The sequence below is a fragment of the Pristis pectinata genome, chromosome 18 (assembly GCF_009764475.1).
Source record: "Pristis pectinata isolate sPriPec2 chromosome 18, sPriPec2.1.pri, whole genome shotgun sequence".
NCBI classification, from domain to species: domain Eukaryota; kingdom Metazoa; phylum Chordata; class Chondrichthyes; order Rhinopristiformes; family Pristidae; genus Pristis; species Pristis pectinata.
In genome coordinates this window covers 37,134,744-37,156,588 of record NC_067422.1, presented here as the reverse complement: position 1 = coordinate 37,156,588, position 21,845 = coordinate 37,134,744, and the positions used below count along the sequence as shown (strand labels likewise).

General features: G+C 41.2%; 1 protein-coding gene across 1 annotated transcript in view; it reads left to right on the top strand.

Moving 5' to 3' along the window:
• srp68 (signal recognition particle 68) overlaps positions 1–21,845 on the top strand; it is a 58,096-nt gene that overhangs the window by 19,335 nt on the left and 16,916 nt on the right. The window contains exons 6-10 of the mRNA XM_052032758.1: positions 541–650; positions 3,666–3,736; positions 4,009–4,149; positions 18,130–18,228; positions 19,728–19,798. Of these exons, the coding sequence (XP_051888718.1) occupies positions 541–650; positions 3,666–3,736; positions 4,009–4,149; positions 18,130–18,228; positions 19,728–19,798 (492 nt within the window). The remainder of the gene's footprint in view (positions 1–540; positions 651–3,665; positions 3,737–4,008; positions 4,150–18,129; positions 18,229–19,727; positions 19,799–21,845) is intronic.

Sequence of the window (21,845 nt, the reverse complement as noted above, 5' to 3'; positions counted from 1 at the left end):
AATTTGATTTGCAATACAATATTCCATTGAGCAGGACTAGAATGGAGAACTACAAAAAAGATTGTATTGAATAGTATTCCCACTTCGCCTAGCCATTTGTTGCCTGTGACTTCACTTGCCTGAGCTCTGGAACTCCCTTTATAGATCCTTCTGCCACTCCAGACAGATCTATAAAGATCTGCTCTTCTGAGCCTGCTAAAAACCTGCCTTGACATTGACTGTGAAGCATAGGCTTGGATTATTCTGAAGTTGTAACAAGTGCTGTGTAAATGCAGTTTCTTTTCCTTTCTTTCCAGTTATGTATTTGAGCACCTGTCCCAGTGTTGTTGGAGTTGATGTTTGTGTGTTACATTCCACTATATTAAGATTGCTGTATAAATGCAAGTTCTTGTTAGATCTACGAGCATCAGTATTCTTCCAGCTGGCATTTAAAATGGGCTAGTTTAAACAGCTGTAAGTTTATCTATGCTACTAGTTGGTTATTGGAAAGTGCCTAGAAGTGTCTAGATTTGGAAACTAATTTTCATTTCATTTCAACAGGACAATCTATGAGAAGCTAGCTAGTGCATTCACAGACGAACAGGCAGTGCTGTACCGTCAACGTGTGGAGGAGATCTCGCCCAATATCCGTTATTGTGATTACAATATAGGTAAGGTCATACACAAGTGCTTGAGTCATCTACCAGAGTCCTTTCAAAGCCAGTAGCATTAGACGTATTTAGCCGGATACACAGATTCCTGAACATCTTTAAATGCTTTTGAGGAGAAGAAAGTGGCAGTGACTGGTATTAGTGCTTGGATATCAGCACATGTACAGAGCAGCTTTCTTTTGCCCTGTCTAAGTGGATGTTCTTCAAAATTGTCATTGATCTTTATCATTCTTTATTTACCGATTTCTTCCATGAATTTGTGTATTTGCTGTCTGCTGGATGAAGAAATTTCTCCTCATCCTTGTGAATGGCAGACCCCTTTTTGGTTTTGAAACTGTGACACACTTTAGATATCCTAGCCAGGGAAAACATCTCTGCATCTACCTTGGTAAGCCCTGCGAGAATTTTAAACATTTCTGGGAGTTGACCTCTCGCTCTTTAAACTCTGGAGTGTGTGGATCCCAGTTAACTTAATCTCTTTCATATAGTAAACCTGCCATCCCAGGAGCCAATCTCCACTCTACCCCCCCCCCCCCCCCCCCCCCCCCCCCCCCACCCACTGCAAGTGCATCTTTCCATAAGTAGGGAGACCAGAAATGCACACGATCTTCCAGTTGTTGTTTCACCAGGGCCCTATGTAAGTGCTACTCTTGTACAAAATCACCTTAGAGTAAAGGTCACCTTCCTAATTGCTTGCTGCTTCTCCTTGTAAACTTTCAGCGATTTTTGTGAACAAAGACACTTGGGTCCAACAACTTTCAATCTCTCACCATTTAAAATACAAATTGTGTTCTGCCGTTTTCAAAGTTAGTGATCTCGTATTCACTTAACCTGAAGCGTCTGTACCTCCTTTTTGCAGCCAACAGTGCCACCCAGCTGTGCATCAGCAGCAGACTTGGATATATTGCAGATGATCCCATTTCCACATTGATACAGGTTGTGAACAACTGGACCCCCAGCACCAATCCTCTGCCACCCCATCAAATTATAGACTCCTGACCCAAAAATGATACGTTTATTCCCACTGTCTCTTTTCTATCTGTTAACCAATCCTCAGTTCCACTGCAGTATATTACCTCCCAATACTGTGCTCTAATTATATTCAGTAATCTCTTGTAGCACATTGTTGAAGTCCAGTTGTACCTCGTCAATTGTCATTTGTAACTTCAGGAAAACTCTGATATATTTGTTGATCATGATTTGCTTTTCATAAATCCATGTTGATACCGCTCAATCCTCTTATTAGATACACAGACTACAGATGCTGGAATCTGGAGCAAAACACAAACTGCTGGAGGAACTCAGTGGGTTGAACAGCATTAGGAGGGGAGAGGAGGAAGAATTGTGGACGTCATGATTCCTGATGCAGAATCTCGACCCACAATTAACTTCATTGAATTCGCCCTTCAGATGCTGCTCGACCCACTAAGTTCCTCCAGTAGTTTGTTTTTTGCTTTTATTTATTGCCCTGTTTAAATTCCTTAACAACAGATTCTATAATTTCCCCTACTACTGATGTTAGGAGCTTGGCAGTTCCCTGTTCTGTTTCCCTGCTCTCCCCAGTTTATGGGAACTGTTCCAGAATTTATGAAATTTTGGAAGATGGCAACCAGTGCATCCACTGTCTTAGTTGATCCCTACTTCAAAACCTTGAGAAGCAGGTCTTCCTGGAGATTAATTGGCTTTCAGTCCAATTAATTTCTTCTGTACTAATTTTATACTATTGCTATCTTTTTCAAGCTCTTCATTCACTCCAGACCTGTCATTCTTTACTGTTTCTATGTCCTCCATGAAGGCGTATAAGATATTTGCTTAATTTCTTTTCCATTTCCATATTCCCCCAATATAACACCTCTTGTCTCTGTAAGGGACTTGCATTAACCCTAGCTAATATTTTCATTTTTTGCACATTTATAGAAGCTCTTACGTGTTTGTTTTCACTAGGCTGCTCACATATTCTGTTTTCCCTTCTCTATATCAATACCTTGGTCCTTATTTTGAATTCTGAGCTTTTTCCAATTCTTAGACATTGTGTATTTTGGCAAAATTACAAGCTTTTTCTTTTGCTCTAGTCTCTAACATTTTTTTTTGATAGCAATGCTGGATGTTTCATTTTTGAAGGTCTCTTTCAAAGTCAGCACATTAGTAATGGGTGGATGAGCTGTGCTAATAATGCTGTAAAGATAAGCTCTCTCATCAAACATGAATCAGAGATAGAAAGTGTACTTGTGTACATAAACTGTCTGTTGAGGTACATGCAGTACTAATCTTGCATTTCTATAATACAAAGGCTGTAGATTAGAATAACTAAATGAGTAACACCCCACAGTGTGTATCAGGAAGAAAAGAGTTCACTGATGCCCTTGTTAAAAAGGACCAAAGCCCATCCCCTGATGATAAAGGACAAGGTGAAATGAATACTGAAGAAAACTGTATCTTGGCCCGGAAATTGGGGTTTGAAATTGATTTTGGGTTGGAAAGACAGTAACAATGTCATGACAATAATTATTGTGTTAGACAGAATATAAATCAGAAAACTAGATGTGCCTACAGCAAAGGTCACAGTAATGGTGGGGCGGGGGGTCGGGGGGGGGGGGGTGGTGGATGTCGGAGGGCTATCACTCATTTGGGATGGAAAAATCAAATTGGCAAAAATAATTTGCAGGGTGCATTTACAGAAAGTATTTGAGATGTTTCTGTGACGTGGCGATTTGGTAGGGAAGTGGACCTGAGCTGCCAGATGATTTTAATCTATGGTGGAGCAGACTCCGAGTAGGGGTTTTCCCCCTATTTTTTATGCTCTTTGAAACTCATTGCATGGATGGTGCTGCCTGATGTCTGGGGTTGCATTGATAAGTGGCTCTGTACCTTTAGAGCTATTTGCTATACTTGTTGATATCTACATGGAGCAGTCCAGAGGATCATTTAGAAATTAGTCGCTAGAGTTTTATTCCATTGTCTGTGTAAACTCTCTCACTGAAGAACCATTAAACATTCTCTTCCATTTGTTGCCAGGTGACCAGACTGCAATAAAGGAGTTGATCCAGATGCGAATGAAATCGGGGGAGAGTGGAGGTCTATTAGATGTAAGGAATTGCTGCTTTTAATTTGTGATTGAGTGACCGGATCAGATTTAATTGGATGTAAAACTCCAGCATGCCTGATTGGTCGTGTGCTTTCTAATTGGTCACTTGATATGTTTATTTTATATTATCTTGTTTTGCATTGGACTGGAGTGATTTGTTGTTTATTACAAACTTCTAACCTAAGTAAAGATTTGGTAAGATCTGTTGGTACAAAAAGGATATTTTTGTTTGACTGAATTGGAAGTTAACTCTGACTTCTGCCATTTCCAAAGACTCTGCTAACGCAGACCAGAGCCAAGCACGCTGCCACTATGAGTGAAGTGGAATGGAGAGGTCGGGTCATCCCGGTGAAAATTGATAAAGTACGCATCTTCCTCCTTGGGCTTGCAGACAATGAAGCAGCAATTGCACAGGTATGGATTTTACATCGAACAGTACTACATAGGACTAGGCCCTTCAACCCACGATGTCTGTGCCTAGCATGATAAATTAAGCTAATCCCTTCTTCCTGCACATGATCCATATCCCTCCATTCCCTGTCTGAAAAGCCTCTCGAACACAACTGTTGTATCTGCTTTCGCTACCACACCTGGCAGGGTGTTCCAGGCGCCTACCACTCTCTGTATATTTAAAACAAAAACTTGCCCCACACATCCTCTTTAAACTTCCTCCTCTCAGCTTAAAGTTATGCCCTCAGGTGTTTGACATTTCTACCCTGGGTTTTCAGAGAAGAAAACTGGAGGAGAGCTAAACATCAGGTCATTGCCCTCCATACACCCCCAGACAGTCATGGACTTCGATTCCACCACCACCCACGCCCCCGAAAGGAATTTTCCTTCTACACTTTCCAGCTTTATGGTCTCAACCACACACAGCTTGCTTTTCCCGCCTGCCCAAGATCCACAAGTGGGACTGTCCAGACAGGTCCATTGTTTCACCTTCCAACTTTGACTCCATCGTTTCTCCCCTTGTTCACTCCCTTTTCACTTGCATCTCTGATGCCCCTGATGCCTTCTGCCACTCTGGCAGTTTCCAATTCCCTTGTCTCAACTATCTCATCTTTATCATGGACATATAATCCCTCTGTCCCACATCAGCATGGTCTGAAGGCCCTTCATTTCTTCCTCAAACAGATGCCCAGCTAGCTCCCCATTACTCGTGACCATTTTCACCTGGCTAAAGTTGTTCTCAGATTGAACTATTTTTTTCCTTACATTCCACCCAGTTCCTCAAAGATGTATCTATTGGGAACCTGCTTGTGCCCAAGCTGTGCCCATCTTTTTATGGGATACATGGAACAGTCTTTGTTTCAGACCTACTTGGGGGTCTCTTTCTGATACAGTGGCTGCATTGGTGCTGCTTCCTGCACTTATACAGAACTCAAATTTCATTACTTTTGCTGTTATTTTCACATGGTCTATCTCTGGATCTTCCCTTGCTGGATCTCACCATCTCCATTTCAGGGATAGGCTAGCCACAAACATCCATTGCAAGCCATAGATTCCCACAGCTATTTTTACTATACCTCCTCCCAAACTGTCTCATAGAAGAATGCCACTTCCAATCTTCCATTTTCTCCATCTCCATCATATTTGCTCTGATGATGAGCCTCTGAGATGTCATATTTCTTTTTAGACTGTGAGTTTCCCTCTAATGTAGTTGCTAGAGTATTTAACTGCATCAGCTCGCAAGCAGAGCAAGAACAGAATAGTTCTGATCCACTCCAGTGGCCTCTGCATTCAACGGGTCATCCTTTCTGCCACCTACTACAATGAGATTCCACCACCAGACGTGCATTCCCCTCCCCTCCCCTTACAACATTCCAAAAAGGTGGTTTCCTTTGCGACTCCGTGGTCCACTATTCTATCTCCTCCAAACACTCGCCACTGGATGACACTTTCCCTTGCAATCAGAGACGCAACACCTGTTCTATAACCTCTTCCCTTCTCACCATCCAGGAACCTAAACTGTCCTTCTAGGCGAAGCAACCATTCACTTCCACTTCCACTCTACTGCGTTCAGTGTTAAGGATGTGGTAACCTCTATAGAGGAGAAACCAAATGTGAATTGGGTGATACCTTTGAGGAGCATCTGCATTTAGTCTGCTGCAGTGGCTGTGAGCTTTCAGTTGCCTGCCACTTTCAATTCTCCATCTCACTTTCCCTCTGACTTATTTGTCTGTGACCTTCTACACTGTTACCACAGCTTCAGGTAACTTGTTGTCTCTTTGTTTGTGTAAGAACTGGTCAATGTGCTATAATTTGCCCATCTGTAATATTGGCACAGACTTTCCTCCTCCAGTAGTGTGGCCTGGCCTGCTCGGCATTCCTTACAGCTCTGCATCTTGCAACTCTTATGTTTCTTTGTGTTATCGCGCTCTCTCTCTCGTGACCCCCCCCCCCCCATTAACCCATCAAACAAATTACTTCATAGCAGCAGCTTATCCCTACAGAGATGTTCCCTTTATTCTATCCACCTCTGTCCCACCCTCTCCAACTTAAACTAACTTGTTTTCTCTTTCCCAGATCCGATGAAGGGTCTTGAACCTGAAATATTGACTCTTTCTCTTTCCACAAATGCTCCCTGGCCTTCTCAGTTCCTAACAAGTGTCTGCTCTTTGTCAGACTTCCAGAATCTGCTGGGTTTTTGATTTTTCATATAAAGTACAGAGGACTGCTCTGTTGTGGATGTATTAATGCACCAGTATAGCTAAAAGCAGAATTGGTAATCTATTAATCATTCAAATTCTAGCCTTCCCTGTAACAAACTAAGAATTTAATAATTACAACAAAACTTGGAAATCAAAAGTTTGGAATAAGTAAAAGTTGTCATATTGTTGTGAAAATAGAAGTGGTTCACATTGCTTTAAGAAATCACTAAGTGGTCTGACATCTAATTCCAGTCCACATCCCAACAGTGTGGTAACAGTTTATCTGCCCTTCAAAGTCACCCAATGAACCATTTTAGGGTGATCAAGGATGGTCAATAATGCTTTGTTAATGAAGTATACTCCTGTAGAATGTAGTTTTAAAATCCTGTATCTTCCTTTTACCTTCTGTAAATTAAAAATAAATTTATATTGGAACCATGTTGATTTTAGGACCTTCAAGTGCCCTTTACAGCCATTTGGGTACTTTTGTGGTCATTGTCTTCCTGTGTCCAACTTGCACCGCAAGTTCCCATGAACAGTAGCTAATCACCAGGTAGTTTGCTTTGGTATTGGTTAAATATAGGGTGGGACATCCGAGATAATTCCTCTGCTCTTTCCTTGGATCTTATCATCTGTCTGTGAGAGTAGATGGGCTTTGGTTTAAAGTGCCACATGGGCTTTGGTTTAAAGTGCCATCCTTTGGATGAGTTACCTGATGTTGCAGTAATTGATCAACACAGCTGTAATGTGTCAGGCTACATTTTTGTCTCTGCAGTGAGATGAGAACCCAGAACTTTCTTTGGTGAAAGTTGTATCAATTAAACCATACCTGATGCACTATAGTGTGTTGTGCATTGAAGCATCCAGCTCTGAAGTTAGAGCTGCTTGTGGTTTTGACTGAGGAGGACATCTTGGTGTAATATTTATTATTCAAAAATGATTAGTGGATGTCCAGATTTAATGTCATCTGATTCTTTTGTAAGGTTCAATGGAATCAACAGTACTATTTCCAGTCAGCAGAAGATAATGTTACACTGTAGACTCAAGTATATTTATAGAAGTAAACCAGGCAATACTAAATTTAGACTTCTAAAGCCTGTATGTCAAAATGAGGTAGTTAAAGATGGCGTGTTACTTTCCTCTCTCCATGGGGAAACTCTGTATTTAATACCTCTGAGAATGCTATCAGGATTAGAAGTTCAGAATGCTGCCATCACCTTTTCGAGGCAATTAGACATGGACAATAAATGCAGTCTTCGCCTTGAAGTTCACATTCCAGGACAGATGTGTGACGAAATCCACATAAAGGAAAATGTTTAAAAAACTGCAGATGCTGGAAGTCTGAAACTGAGATAGAAAATGCTGAAAACACTAAGCAGGTCAGACAGCATCTGGGGAAAGAGAAAAACGGGTAATATTTCATGTTGGGACACATAATGAAGGGAGAAACAAAAGACTGCAGATGCTGGAATCTAGATGAAAAACACTGATGCTGGAGGAACTCAGCAGGCCAGGCAGCATCCGTGGAGAAAAGCAGGCAGTCAATGTTTCGGGTCAGGACCCTTCTCCTGAAGATAGGAAAAGGAGAAGCCCAGTATATAGGAAGGGAATTGGGCTTCCCCTTTTCCTATTTTCAGTCGTGAAGAAGGGTCTTGACCCAAAACGTTGACCGCCTGTTTATCTCCACAGATGATGCCTGGCCTGTTGAGCTCCTCCAGCATCATCGTGTTTTTCACATAATGAAGGGTTTGCAATGTGTGGCAAGTAGTTGATTGCAGTGATATGCATCCTTCATAAGCTCTCTTAACTCTCACTGTTTCTTTAATAAAAGCAGCAAAGCTCTATTTGTTGGTACTACCCTTTTGTAGCCTAGGTGTGGTAGTGAGCTCTTTGCCACCAGTAGGTGTCAGTGTGCTCTGTTTAATCACCTGTCATTTCAAGTTGTTTGTCGAAATACAGGTTGAGCCATATTGCCGAAGCCAGTTCCATTATTAAGCTAGTTTCAGGGTTGTCTTGAAAATAGTCAAAGATATCCTAAGATATCTTTATTAGTCACATGTACGTTGAAGCACACAGTGAAATGTATCTGCGTAGAATGTTCTGTCCTGTAGCCCAGAAGGGGTTGATGTGAGAACGTTGCCTGACCATGGTGTCGGTCTACTTCAGTGCTGTAGGACTTGAAAAGAACAGAGGAATGTTGGTTTAAAAGTCAACAACATAGAACATACAACATTACAGCACAGTACAGGCCCTTTGGCCCACAATGTTGTGTCGACATTTTATCATGCTTGAAGATCTATCTAACCCTTCCCTCCCACGTAGCCCTCCATTTCTTTATCATTCACATGGCTATCTAAGAGTCTCTTAAATGTCCCTAATGTGTCTGCCTCCATAACCTCAGCCAGCAGTGTGTTCCACGCACCCAACACTCTGTTTTTCAAAATTAAAACAACTTGCCTCTGAGTTGCCCTTGTATCTTCCTCCAATCACTTTAAAATTATGCCCCCTCGTGTTAGCTATTGTTGCCCTGGGAAAAAGTCTCTGACTGTCCACTTAATCTATGCCACTTATAATCTTGTACACCTCTATCAAGTCACCTCTCATTCTCCTTCTCTCCAAAGAGAAGTCCTTTTTGTACAGGTCGTACCTTCCCTAGAAGAGATCCTAATGATCAACAAATCTGAAACCCTGCCCCCTGCAGCAATTCCTTAGCCATGCATTCATCTGACAGTATTTTTTTAATCCAAAACCTGCTGTTGCCTTCTATGGCAGGCACATGGTAGTGTAACGGTTGGTGTAATGCTTTACAGCACCAGCAACCCAGGTTCGATTCCCGCTGCTGTCTGTAAGGAGTTTGTACATTCTCCCCGTGTCTGCGTGGGTTTCCTCCAGGTGCTCCGGTTTCCTCCCACATTCCAAAAGACGTACAGGTTAGGAAGCTGTGGGCACGCTATGTTGGTTCTGGAAGCATGGCGACACTTGCTGGCTGACCCCAGAACACTCTATGCAAAATAAATGTATTTCATGTGTGTTTTGATGTATGTGTGACTAATAAAGATACCTTATCTCGCTCGTCCATGTGGTGAATCTTGGCTTGTTGTTTGGTTAGATCAGTTACACTCTCCCAATGTGAGAAATTGAGATGTATGTAGAGGAATATATGTACTCATAAATCCTAAATCACCAAGGATGTCAACTACAAATCATATGAATTGAAAGAAGCCTTGGCAAACACTCAATTCTCGGGGCTTAATCTCATGAGACTGGAAGACACAAACTTGGCCTATTTGTCTTCTGGTGACTGCCATCTTAAATTCATTCCCAGCTACCTTTTTGTTTTGGAACTGTGCAGTTGTGTTGAACGGTTTATTGACTTTATGTGGGTGGTGCATGATTATAAGGCTCAATGTTTTCTCATTACTCCACCCCATAAACCAAATAATCCACGTTTCTCAATGACCACACTTCAGATGTAATTGACTGTGAACCACTTTGTCCTGGGGACATGAAATGTGTTATCTAAACAACATCCATCCTTCAAAAGCCCTCCTAGCTCTCGCCTGTTGTATAGTGAAAGTAGCAACACTGAGCCGACCAGGGAGAGGGCTATTCTGGATTTAGTGCTGTGTAATGAGCAGGATTTGATAAGAGAACTCGAAGTAAAGGAGCCATTGGGAGGTAGTGACCATAACATGATAAGTTTTTATCTGCAATTGGAGAGGGAAAAGGGCAAATCAGAAGGGTCAATTTTGCAGTTGAACAAAGGAGACTATGGAGCCATGAGGGATGGAGCTGGCTGAAGTTGACTGGGCAGGCATCCTAGCAGAATTGTCAGTGGAACAGCAATGGCAGGTATTCTTGGGAATAACGCACAAGGTGCAGGATCAGTTTATTCCCCAGAGAAGGAAAGACTCAAAGAGGGGGAAGGGGCCACCGTGGCTGACAAAGGAAGTCAGAGATAGCATTGTGTTAAAAAGGAAGAAGTATGGCAGAGCCAAGCTGAGTGGGAAGATAGAAGATTGGGAAATTTTTAAGGTGCAGCAGAATTAACTAAAAAGGTAATTCGGGAAGAAAAAATGAGGTACGAAGGCAAGCTAGCCAGGAATATTAAGGAGGAAAGCAAAAGTTTTTTTAGGTATCTGAAGGGAAAGAAGTTAGTTAGGAACAATGTTGGGCCCTTGAAGACCGAATCGGGTGAAATTATTACGGGAAACAGGGAGATGGCAGTCGAATTTAATAAGTACTTTGGATCTGTCTTCACGGGGGAAGATGTAAGAAATATCCTAGAGGTAAGGATGGACAAAAGGCAGAGGGTGACAGAGGAACTGAAGTGGATTGACATTAGGAAAGAAATGGTGATGGGTAGACTAATGGGGCTGAAGACTGACAAATCCCCAGGTCCAGATGGTCTGCATCCCAGGGTACTAAAGGAGGTGGCTCTAGAAATTGTGGATGCATTGGTGATCATTTTCCGATGTTCCTTAGATTCGGGGTCAGTTCCTGAGGATTGGAGAATGGCTAATGTTATCCCACTTCTTAAGAAAGGAGGGAGGGAGAAAACAGGGAACTGTCGTCCAGTTAGCCTAACATCTGTGGTTGGGCAAGATTGCTAGAGTCCATTATTAAGGATGAAATAGCGGCATGTTTGGATAGCAATGATAGGATTGGGTCAAGTCAACATGGATTTACTAAGGGCAAATCATGCTTGACTAATCTACTGGAGTTTTTTGAGGGTGTAACCAGGAAAATAGACGAGGGAGATTCAGTGGATGTTGTATACCTCGACTTTCAGAAGGCATTTGATAAAGTGCCGCACAGGAGATTGGTGGGTAAAATTAGGGCTCATGGAATTGGGGGGGGCGGGTATTAACATGGATAGAAAACTGGTTGGCGGATAGGAAACAAAGGGTAGGGGTGAATGGATGTTTCTCAGAATGGCAGGCCGTGACTAGTGGGGTGCCACAGGGCTCGGTGCTGGGACTGCAGCTGTTTACGGTCTATGTTGATGATTTAGATGAAGGCATTGTGAATAACATTAGCAAGTTTGCTGATGATACAAAGTTGGGTGGCAGAGCGACATGTGTAGAGGAAGTTAGGAGAATTCAAGGTGATTTGGATAGGTTGGGTAAGTGGGCAGATACTTGGCAGATGAAGTTTAATGTGGATAAGTGTGAGGTTATCCACTTTGGGAGCAGGAACAGGAAGGCGGATTATTATCTGAATGGTGTGGAGTTAGGTAAGGGGGAAATACAAAGGGATCTAGGAGTCCTTGTTCATCAGTCACTGAAAGTGAATGAGCAAGTGCAGCAGGCTGTGATGAAGGCTAATGGAATGTTGGCCTGTATTACAAGGGGAATTGAGTACAAAAGCAAAGAGATTCTTTTGCATTTGTACAGGGCCCTGGTGAGACCACTCCTGGAGTATTGTGTACAGTTTTGGTCTCCAGGGTTAAGGAAGGATATCCTGGCTATAGAGGGCGTGCAGCGTAGGTTTACGAGGTTAATTCCGGGGATGTCAGGACTGTCTTATGCTGAGAGGTTGGAGAGACTGGGATTGTACACGCTGGAATTGAGAAGATTGAGAGGGGATCTGATTGAAACATACAGGATTATTAAGGGATTGGACAAGATAGAGACAGGAAATATGTTCCAGATGTTGGGGAAGTCCAGGACCAGGGGGCATGATTTAAGAATAAGGGCTAGGCCATTTAGGACAGAGGTGAGGAAAAACTTCTTCTCCCAGAGGGTTGTGAATTTGTGGAATGCACTGCCTCAGAGGGCAGTGGAGGCCAATTCTCTGGGCACTTTCAAGAAGGAGCTAGATAGGTTTCTTATAGGTAGGGGAATCAAGGGATATGGGGACAAGGCAGGAACAGGATATTGATTGTTGAGGATCAGCCGTGATCTCAAAATGGCAGTGTAGACTCGAAGGGCCGAATGGTCTACTTCTGCTCCTATTGTCTATTGTATTTGTTGGTACTATTCTTTTGCTGCACCAGTTTATCATGCTCTGAATCTGTGCCATCAGCATTATGCTAAGATACCAGTGGGAGTTGGGCCAGGATAGTGCTGAATGTACTTTGAGATGTTTGGAGTCATAGGTGTGGGCCACTGAGTCACTAACCATCTCCTCTCCTACCCCCACCAAAAAAAAACTCTAGAGAAGAGCAAAAAATCTTCCCAGCATCCAGTTCTCAACCTATATCAACTGTAAAGCACTTAAGAACACCTGGAGATTGTACAAGGCACTGAATGAATGAAGCTGCACAGTTCTCAGACTTCAATAGTAATTAATATCACACAAGTACAAATAGTTGTAAAGAAATATTTGTGATCATAAATCCAAAATAACCAAGAACACTGCAACAATGGGACATTTCAACATCAGCATCGATAATTGTCATAATAAAACAACAACATCCCTCTTTTCCAAATGATCATTCCTAAATTTAAATTCCTAAGACCAATCCTTTAATGGGAGGTTTCCGGTGACTCATTGCAGTCAAGGGTGTGGTATGTTTGCATAACATCTCCAAGTTGCAATTGTAGCACATTGTTTGAAAACTACAGTCTGAATGTTCACTCTGAATTGAATAGTTCACGCCATTGTCTTTATTTGGGACACAGTAATGTTGCAGTGTATGTAAGCAAGTTGGTGGTACAGTCATTGTCAAATTGCTGTAGGAGTGGCAGCTCTGTAAAGCTGGAAGTAAACCTCAATTTGTTGCATTGTGCAGAGCCTATGAATGGATCAGAGCCTGGATAATCTGTCACTGCTGATTTAAATGTTTCAGAAATTAATCACTTAGCACAACAAGGTCCTACAAAACATCTTTGTGATGAGCAGAATAAACATTTGTATGGAAATGGTGAACTCTACTGCTCTTTTTCAGTAAGTGCTGTGGCATATTTTACATCCACAGAATGTTTCTGTGGTAGATGATGCAGGATTTTTTTATTTTAAACCTGTCCCCGGCCTACACACTCACACTCACACACTTTATATGGGATAACTTTTTTTTGCCATTTGTGAATTGTTGGGGTATTGCTGGTCAGGATTCATGTTTTCCCACCTTTTGATTGCAGTACTGTTTTTGCTTTCTGCAGCATTTTCAAGCTGGTCCTTTGTATCGTTTCCAGCTGAAAGTAAACATTGTAGGCTCTGTAATTTATAGACAAGGTGAACAATTTGGTCTCATTAAATCCAAGCAATGTAGATAAATTAGATTTATCGCTGTCCTCATATTGCCACATGGCTCAGTGACTAATCTTATTTGGTAATAGTCCTGTGGATCTTGGAGTGTTTTTTTTCATGGTCTTACCAAGCTGTCCTTGACATGAAGGGATTTGATCGAGTACCTTTAGGTGTATTGTTCACTAACGGTGAAAAGTGAGTGATGGGGCAAGAAGTGGGGAAGATGAATGGAATTTTTTCATCCATCTGTTACTGAGAAGGACATTTGCTTTGTGGCCCTTGTGTCAGATCCAGATTGGCTTTCCTTTTTAATGGACTTTATTTGCAACCTAGTGTTCTAATGGAGATGATTGCAGAGAAAGTGGGTGTGTATGTGATTTGCACGATTATCCAGATTCTGGGAGTTAGTGAATATAAGACTACTATTCAAAACAAAAGATAGGAAATGGGGGATTATAAATCATTTTGCCCAACATAACTTATCAGCAAAATACTGAAGTTCATTATTTAAGAAAACTAGTTTTTCAAGTGCCATCAACTTTGAGGAGCTTTTGGGAAGGGTGATGATATTTAAAATTGTTCAGGGATATTTAAAAACAATTTTTTAAAAAACTTAGTTAAATCATAAAAAATGTGCCTGGAGAATCTAGAATTAAAGGCACAAAGCAAGAGGTCAAGTATTTGGGGCTGAGTTGAGAAATTCTTTACAAATAGCACTGTGAAACTTGGAATTTTCTACCTTATGGGACAGTGAGTATGCAGTCCTTGAGTATATTCATAGCTGAAGTACGCTTCCTTTGGATATCCCAAAGGAATTTGAGTTTATTTTAAAGTCTAGCCACATGATTTATAGACTAAATGGGAACAAGTTTGTGCACAGCAAAATCCCACAGACAAGATAAATTTTCTTTTTTCGTGAAAGACTGATTCAGAATGTTGGCCCATATAGTACGAGAACTATCCTGCTCTTTGAAGAAGTCGCTAAGTATCATATGGCTGCCCTCTAATGTCTGGGTGTCTCCGGTTATAGTATCCAGACATCAGTGTTTCAGGTAAGGCATGTTGATGTGTTCCCAGTCTCTGTTCCCTTTACCAGTCATCTTGCTTTGTGCATTAGAGTTAAATAAAATCAAACAAAATGGAGTCCTCTCCATGTGTGTTGTTAAATTGAAGAAGAGTTGAATACTGAATCTCTCTTAAACCACATTAATGCTTAGTCCATTTGTTTCTAATTGCTTCAGTGTTTTCTTCTCCTAGGTGCCTTCTAATTTCTTTAACCTATAAAAGTGAGCACACTTGCATACATTTTCAAATTCTTATAATTGCAGAGCAGTAGTCATCCAGAGTGGAGATTGAGTCTTGAGATTGAGCCTTGAGAGTTGAGCTTGGTGACCATACCACTACTCTGTGATAGAAATTAATTTTGTGCGCAGACTTTATATGGAACTATGTTGTACTCGTGATTTCTGGAGAAATCACTTCGCTTTTATTGGAAGAAGTTGCTTTAGTTTCGGGTATTTTTGCAGCTCTTTAACTAGGTTCTCTTTACTAAGTAAGTTGACTTTGTTGGTTGAATGATTGTTGTAAATAGTATGTCCATCCCATCTCCAACTCTTTAGCTTTTGCAGTATTGTGAAATACTTTTTTTGTCATTATGCAGTCTTTAAGACTATTGCTTTTTTCCATTGATTCTTAAAAAAATTAACAGGAATGATTGACTTGTTTGTTTGTTTCCTTAACTACCCAGTTCTGTGATTCAATCGTGGTTTTCCTTCACAAATGCAAATTTAATATAATAAAATAATTTGCAGTCTTGTGTATTGTCGATTGGTAGGGGTGTGTGCGAGTGAAGGGGGGTGGAATGTGGCACAGATGGGTGTGGTGGGGCTCAGCTGAGTGAGTCTAAAATGAGCTGGAAAAGCTAACACCCTTTTGGCAAGTTCTTAGCCAGTACAACAGGCTGTGCAGCATTCATTTATGAACCCAGCCTTTCGTCTTTGGGTTGGGCACTTAGTTTAGCAGGTTTGTCTCCTATCATATAATGGGCAGTTCTGCACAATATTACTTAATTGTTAGGTATATGAAAAATGCAGTCATTGGCTACTGTCCTAACAGATATGAAGTAAATGGTTAAAGTGCATTATGCACCACATTCCTTGTTGTTAGCCTGAATACTGAAATGGTGGGGGTGGGATCACTGAAGTATTTAGGATCAGTGAAGTATTTTTCGATGCTCACTAGCCATTTTATGTGCAGTGAGGTTGCACCTGTGAGAATTTTGATTGGAATGGTGATGGCATTTTGATAGTTATGCCCACATAACGTGCAGATATGGCAATAGTTGCAGTATTAGATAGCATTGAACCAATTCATTCATCATATTTGATCAGATATTCCAACGGAAGCTTGATTATACTGATTTAGCCACCTTCAGTATTTCCTTGGCCACTTTTGCTGTACTGTCCACTTTCCCATTACTCTGGAGAGTGAAGTGATGTTGTCTGGTAAAATAGAGTTAATAAATCCACTATGTGCTGATATGTTACACTCAATACAATAAGCACTTAATTTGTGGAGTAACCTTTTATATGTGGCACCATATGAAAATCCAACTCCACTGCACCCACTTGTTCCACTTTAGCTAACCTATCGATGAACATTCTCAAAAGATGCTAATAAATTTGTCAATCTGGTTGCTCCTAAAATTGCATTGTATTATGCTTTTCTAAGCTTCCTGTATCTATCTCCTTGCTATTAAATTCCAGGATTTTGAGGACTGATTTTGTGCTAATTGACCTAAGATTCTCTGCATTCTCTCTCCTGGAGTTGCCTTTGTAGGTTTCTACCAAGAACTGCTTTCACTTTCCCTGAAAGATACTTGGGAATGGTCAATTCAACTAAAATATAAAGGTGACTTTTTTGAATAAAGATTAATGTCAGGCAGAGTGACTTTCTTCCCCAGCAACTGACTTTCCCAAAGTTTACAAACTAAACATTGTTGCAGCAGCACACAGAGGAGTTAAGTCACATACTGTTGTTTTTAAAGTGGGACAGAATTAAAACAGCAATTCACAGCCAATATTACATAAGACTCGTATTACTGGAATTTTTCGGAATTTAGGGAATTTTGAAAGTGGGCAGTTTATCCACTACCTCTGCAGCCACCAAAGTGAGACGCAGAAGCCACTGGATGCTAGTGTGTTTCTGTGCAGAGCTCACTAGCATTGCCTAGTTACAGTTGATGTCATGTAGTGGAAAAACGAGAAGAGTTGGATTGTTTTACACAGCAGTGTGGTCAGAAACTGGAATAAGATTCCAGGGAAGAGGCAGGTCATCTGGCTCATTGGCTAGATATTGAAAGGGGAGGATGGGAAGTTTGGTATTTGGGGAGGATGAATTAGATTGAGCTGTAACACTTTAATTTTCACTTACTTTTGGGTTGTGGGTATCACTGGTAAAGCTGGCATTTATTGCCCAACCCTAATTGTCCTCGAGAAAGTGGTGGTGAGCCACTGCCTTGAACCGCAGTAGTCTGTCTGGTGAAGATGCTCTCGTGTCATCGGGAAGGAAATTCCACAGTTTCTATCCAGAATCTATGTAGGCATAAATTTCCCAAATCAGGGTGGGGATGTGCATCGTGGCCTTTATCTTTGGTGGTAGAATTTGCTCTTGAAATAGGTATGGTATTTTGTGATGTTCTGGAGCTAAATCCCACATGAAGGTGATGTAAGTAGTGACTGATTCTTTTCACTGGTTGGCGAGATGGAAATGAGGGCAAAAAACAGCAGAAAGCAAGAGGTAAAGTATTTCATTGCAAATTGAAAATACTAGGTGCCTTAATTCCTTTGAATTAAAGTAAACAAATGCTCAAGAAAGGTATAGTAAAGCAATGGATAAGGAGTAAAATCATATCTGGTAAGAGGCTCTGCTAAAGTTTTGATTGGCTGAATGAGTCTTAATGACTTATTGCCAGTTCTGCTGGGCAGCAGCTAAAGCTAATTTTTTTCCTCAAGTGTCGAACTGCACAACATTGGCCAGTAAATAAGAATATGTTGCTCAACTGAGTGTAGTGGAAGTTTTACCCCAACAAAATTGGGTTCCATATAATACCTTCTTAACGTCACAAATAAAACCTCTCAAGGGACTTTGCAGAGTTGTTGTCAAATGAAAAGAAATTGCATCGAGCCACGTGAGAGAGAATGAGGTCAAAAAGGCAAGGTTTGAGCAAGAATGATGTAGAGGCACAGATTTTGGGAAGGAATTCTAGAGCTTTAGGTCTTGGGGCAATGTTCCAGGGGCCAGAGTTGGAAGGGCAGGTGGAGATGAGGATAGGTGGGGTTAAGATCATGAAAGAATTTGAATGTGAGTATGAAACCATTTTTCATGAACTTCATAGGCATCCCTACAGATAAAGGATTACAGCAAATTGATGCCCTCCTCCCTCTGAGCATACAATGCACAAATTAATATCCACTTGTATAGTTCTATATAGTATTATCTAGAAATAGATGCAATTTGTGCTTTAATCATCAATGGTTTTGTGTTGCAGACGACAACAGATGAAGCCAAGGAACGCTTGTATGAGAGCCTGTTGAGTGAGTGCCGTGATGCCATCCAGGCAGTCCGTGAGGAGCTGAGGGTTGATCCGGTAAGGTTGAGTGAAGGGCTCTGCAGAGGACCTAATACTGATGTAAAACCATATATTTGTACAGCTGTGGTGTAGGAGCCTTGACTTGTTCATCTCCTCATGCCTGCTGTGCTATTCATTTGGATCTTGGCTGATCAGCACCATTCCATCTTTCTGCCTTTGCTCAGTTTCCCTTTATAACCTTTTAGATTTCATTTTTGAATAACTTAATGTTATTCCTTTTATTCTCAATCTCATACTAAAGGAAATAATCTCTCTATGTATTGTATAAGATCTTTTTATCACCTTGACCTGATCCCTCCATCTGTACTTAAGGGCCACTGAGTTTATGCAATTTCTGAGTAGTTCTGCAAAGCCGATAATCCTTCAAGGTGCAGTGCCCAAGAGTACTGTACTCCTGAATGATTAGGTCTGTATGGTTGGCATACTGGCTTAATCTCAGCCCAAACAACCGATTATTTCCATTTTAGTCGAACAGGAGTTTCCAAGCTATTGTGAGCCACTTGGATTTGTAACACAGTGTTTAAGGATGTATTTATAAACAGCAAATTGATCTTCCCATTAATTTGCTTATATCTTGAGTAGTCATTTTCAGACTGGTCAATGTGTGATTGCTGGAACTGAGTTTGGTGGCTCTTGTTTAGAGAGAGAGAGAGATTAATGGGATTTTAGCTCCAAATAATGCATTTGTCTTGACATTTGGCAACAGTAAGGTTATCAAAGTTGAGTTTATTGTCATATGCACAAGTGTATGTACAGGTGCAATGGAAAACTTGCAGCAGCATCACAGGCACATGGCATCAGGTAAGCAGCATTCACAAGAAAAACATAAATTAAACATAAATTATACACAATTTTTGTAAGAAAACACAATTAGAACAAAAGAAAAGTCCATTTGAGTGCAAAGTGGTCATAGTGTTGCTAAACTGTAGTGATTTAGGGATGCGCCGGATGGTTTAAGAACTGAATGGTTGAAGGGAAGTAGCTGTATTCGAACCTGGTGGTGTGGGACTTCAGGCTTCTGTACCTCCTTCCCGATGGGAGCTGTGAGAAGAAGGCATGGCCCGGATGGTGGGGATCTTTGATGATGGATGTTGCCACCTTGAGGCAGTGCCTCCTATAGATACTACCGATGGTGAGGAGGGATGTGCCTGTGATGTATTGGACTGAGTCCACTACTCTGCAGCTTCTTGCATTTCTGCACATTTGATTTGCTGTCCCAGACCATGCTAGAAGGTGTCTTGTGCCAGTGTGTGCAAAACAAGAACATTTCATGTCTATATGGATTGGAGCAGTTAAGTTTATGGGAAAATTGGGTTTAGCTGTTACATGGATACTGTAGGTTATTTCTTAAATAAGAGTGCAAACTTTATAGAAATGTGGGGAAAAATGAGTCTTGAAGGCCTTGCCAGGAAAGGTTGCAAGAGATATGAAAGAAGGTGATATATCAGGCATGCATGATCACAGTATTGCTGACAATTTTATTGTGGTTTATTCAGGCACAGAAGCAGCGAGAGCGATCTCTGGAGCCTGACTCAGGGAAGGTGTCTGTCCTGCAGTATCTCCACAGGTATGTCTTTGTATTGCTATATCTATTTAAAAAAAAACTCCTAAAGTCTTGTCTAGTATGACAGGTTGCAGTTGAGCTACAAATACCAAGAAGGATGTAGATAGTTGGTACTAAGTTTCCTGATGGTGGCAACTAAGGGATGATAAAGTTCAACTGTGTACAGTGGCATACAAAAGTTTGGGCACCCCGGTCAACATTTCTGTTACTGTGATAGTTCAGTGAGTAAAAGATGACCTGATTTCCAAAAGGCATAAAGTTAAAGATGACACAGTTCTTTAATATTTTAAGCAAGATTACTTTTTTATTTCCATCTTTTACAGTTTCAAAGTAACAAAAAAGGAAAAGGGCAGAAGCAAAAGTTTGGGCACCCTGCATGGTCAGTACTTAGTAACACCCCTTTTGGCAAATATCACAGCTTGTAAATGCTTTCTGTAGCCAGCTAAGAGTCTTTCAATTCTTGTTTGGGGGATTTTCGCCCATTCTTCCTTGCAAAAGGCTTCTAGTTCTGTGAGATTCTTGGGCCGTCTTGCATGCACTGCCCTTTTGAGGTCTATCCACAGATTTTCAATGATGTTTAGGTTGGGGGACTGTGAAGGCCATGGCAAAACCTTCAGCTTGTGCCTCTTGATGTAGTCCATTGTGGATTTTGAGGTGTGTTTAGGATCATTATCCTGTTGTAGAAGCCATCTTCTTTTCATCTTCAGCTTTTTTTTTACAGACAGTGTGATGTTTGCTTCCAGAATTTGCTGGTATTTAATTGAATTCATTCTTCCCTCTACCAGTGAAATGTTCTCTGTGCCACTGGCTGCAACACAAGCCCAAAGCATGATCGATCCACCCCTGTGCTCAACAGTTGGAGAAGTGTTCTTTTCATGAAATTCTGCATCCTTTTTTCTCCAAACATACCTTTGCTCATTGCGGCCAGAAAGTTCTATTTTAACTTCATCAGTCCACAGGACTTGTTTCCAAAATGCATCAGGCTTGTTTAGATGTTCCTTTGCAAACTTCTGACACTGAATTTTGTGGTGAGGACGCAGGAAAGTTTAGAGAAAAAAGAGTGCAGAATTTCATGAAAAAAACACCTCTGCAACTGTTAAGCACAGGGGTGGATCGATCATGCTTTGGGCTTGTGTTGCAGCCAGTGGCACGGGGAACATTTTACTGGTAGAGGGAAGAATGAATTCAATTAAATACCAACAAATTCTGGAAGCAAACATCACACCGTCTGTAAAAACAAAAAAGCTGAAGATGAAAAGAGGATGGCTTCTACAACAGGATAACTATCCTAAACACACCTCAAAATCCACAATGGACTACCTCAAGAGGCACAAGCTGAAGGTTTTGCCATGGCTCTCTCAGTCCCCCAGACTAAAAATCATCGAAAATCTGCGGATAGACCTCAAAAGAGCAGTGCATGCAAGACTGCGCAAGAATCTCACAGAACTAGAAGCCTTTTACAAGGAAGAATGGGCGAAAATCCCCCAGACAAGAATTGAAAGACTCTTAGCTGGCTACAGAAAGCATTTACAAGCTGTGATACTGGCCAAAGGGGGTGTTACTAAGTACTGACCATGCAGGGTGCCCAAACTTTTGCTTCGGGCCTTTTTCTTTTTTTGTTATTTCGAAACTGTAAAAGATGGAAATAAAAAAGTAATCTTGCTTAAAATATTAAAGAAATGTGTCATCTTTAACTTTATGCCTTTTGGAAATCAGGTCATCTTTTACTCACTTAGCTAGTCACAGTAACAGAAATTTTGACCAGGGGTGCCCAAACTTTTGCATGCCACTGTATGTGCCTGAATGAGGTAAAACCTTTTTGGCTTGACTCCTGCTTTTCAGTAGTCTGTCAAAATCTGCCATTTGGATTTGCGTAAAGAAAAGCTGCTTGGGGGCAAGTGTGTCCCAGAAACGGACTATGCAAAGTCAAAGAATGAAGTGTAAAGTTCAGTCCAGGGTTAGACTGTTGAGCCCTTTGATCCTGCTCTGCCATTCATAACAATCATGACTGATCATTGATCTGATCCAGGTCTCTCCCCATGCCTCTTGA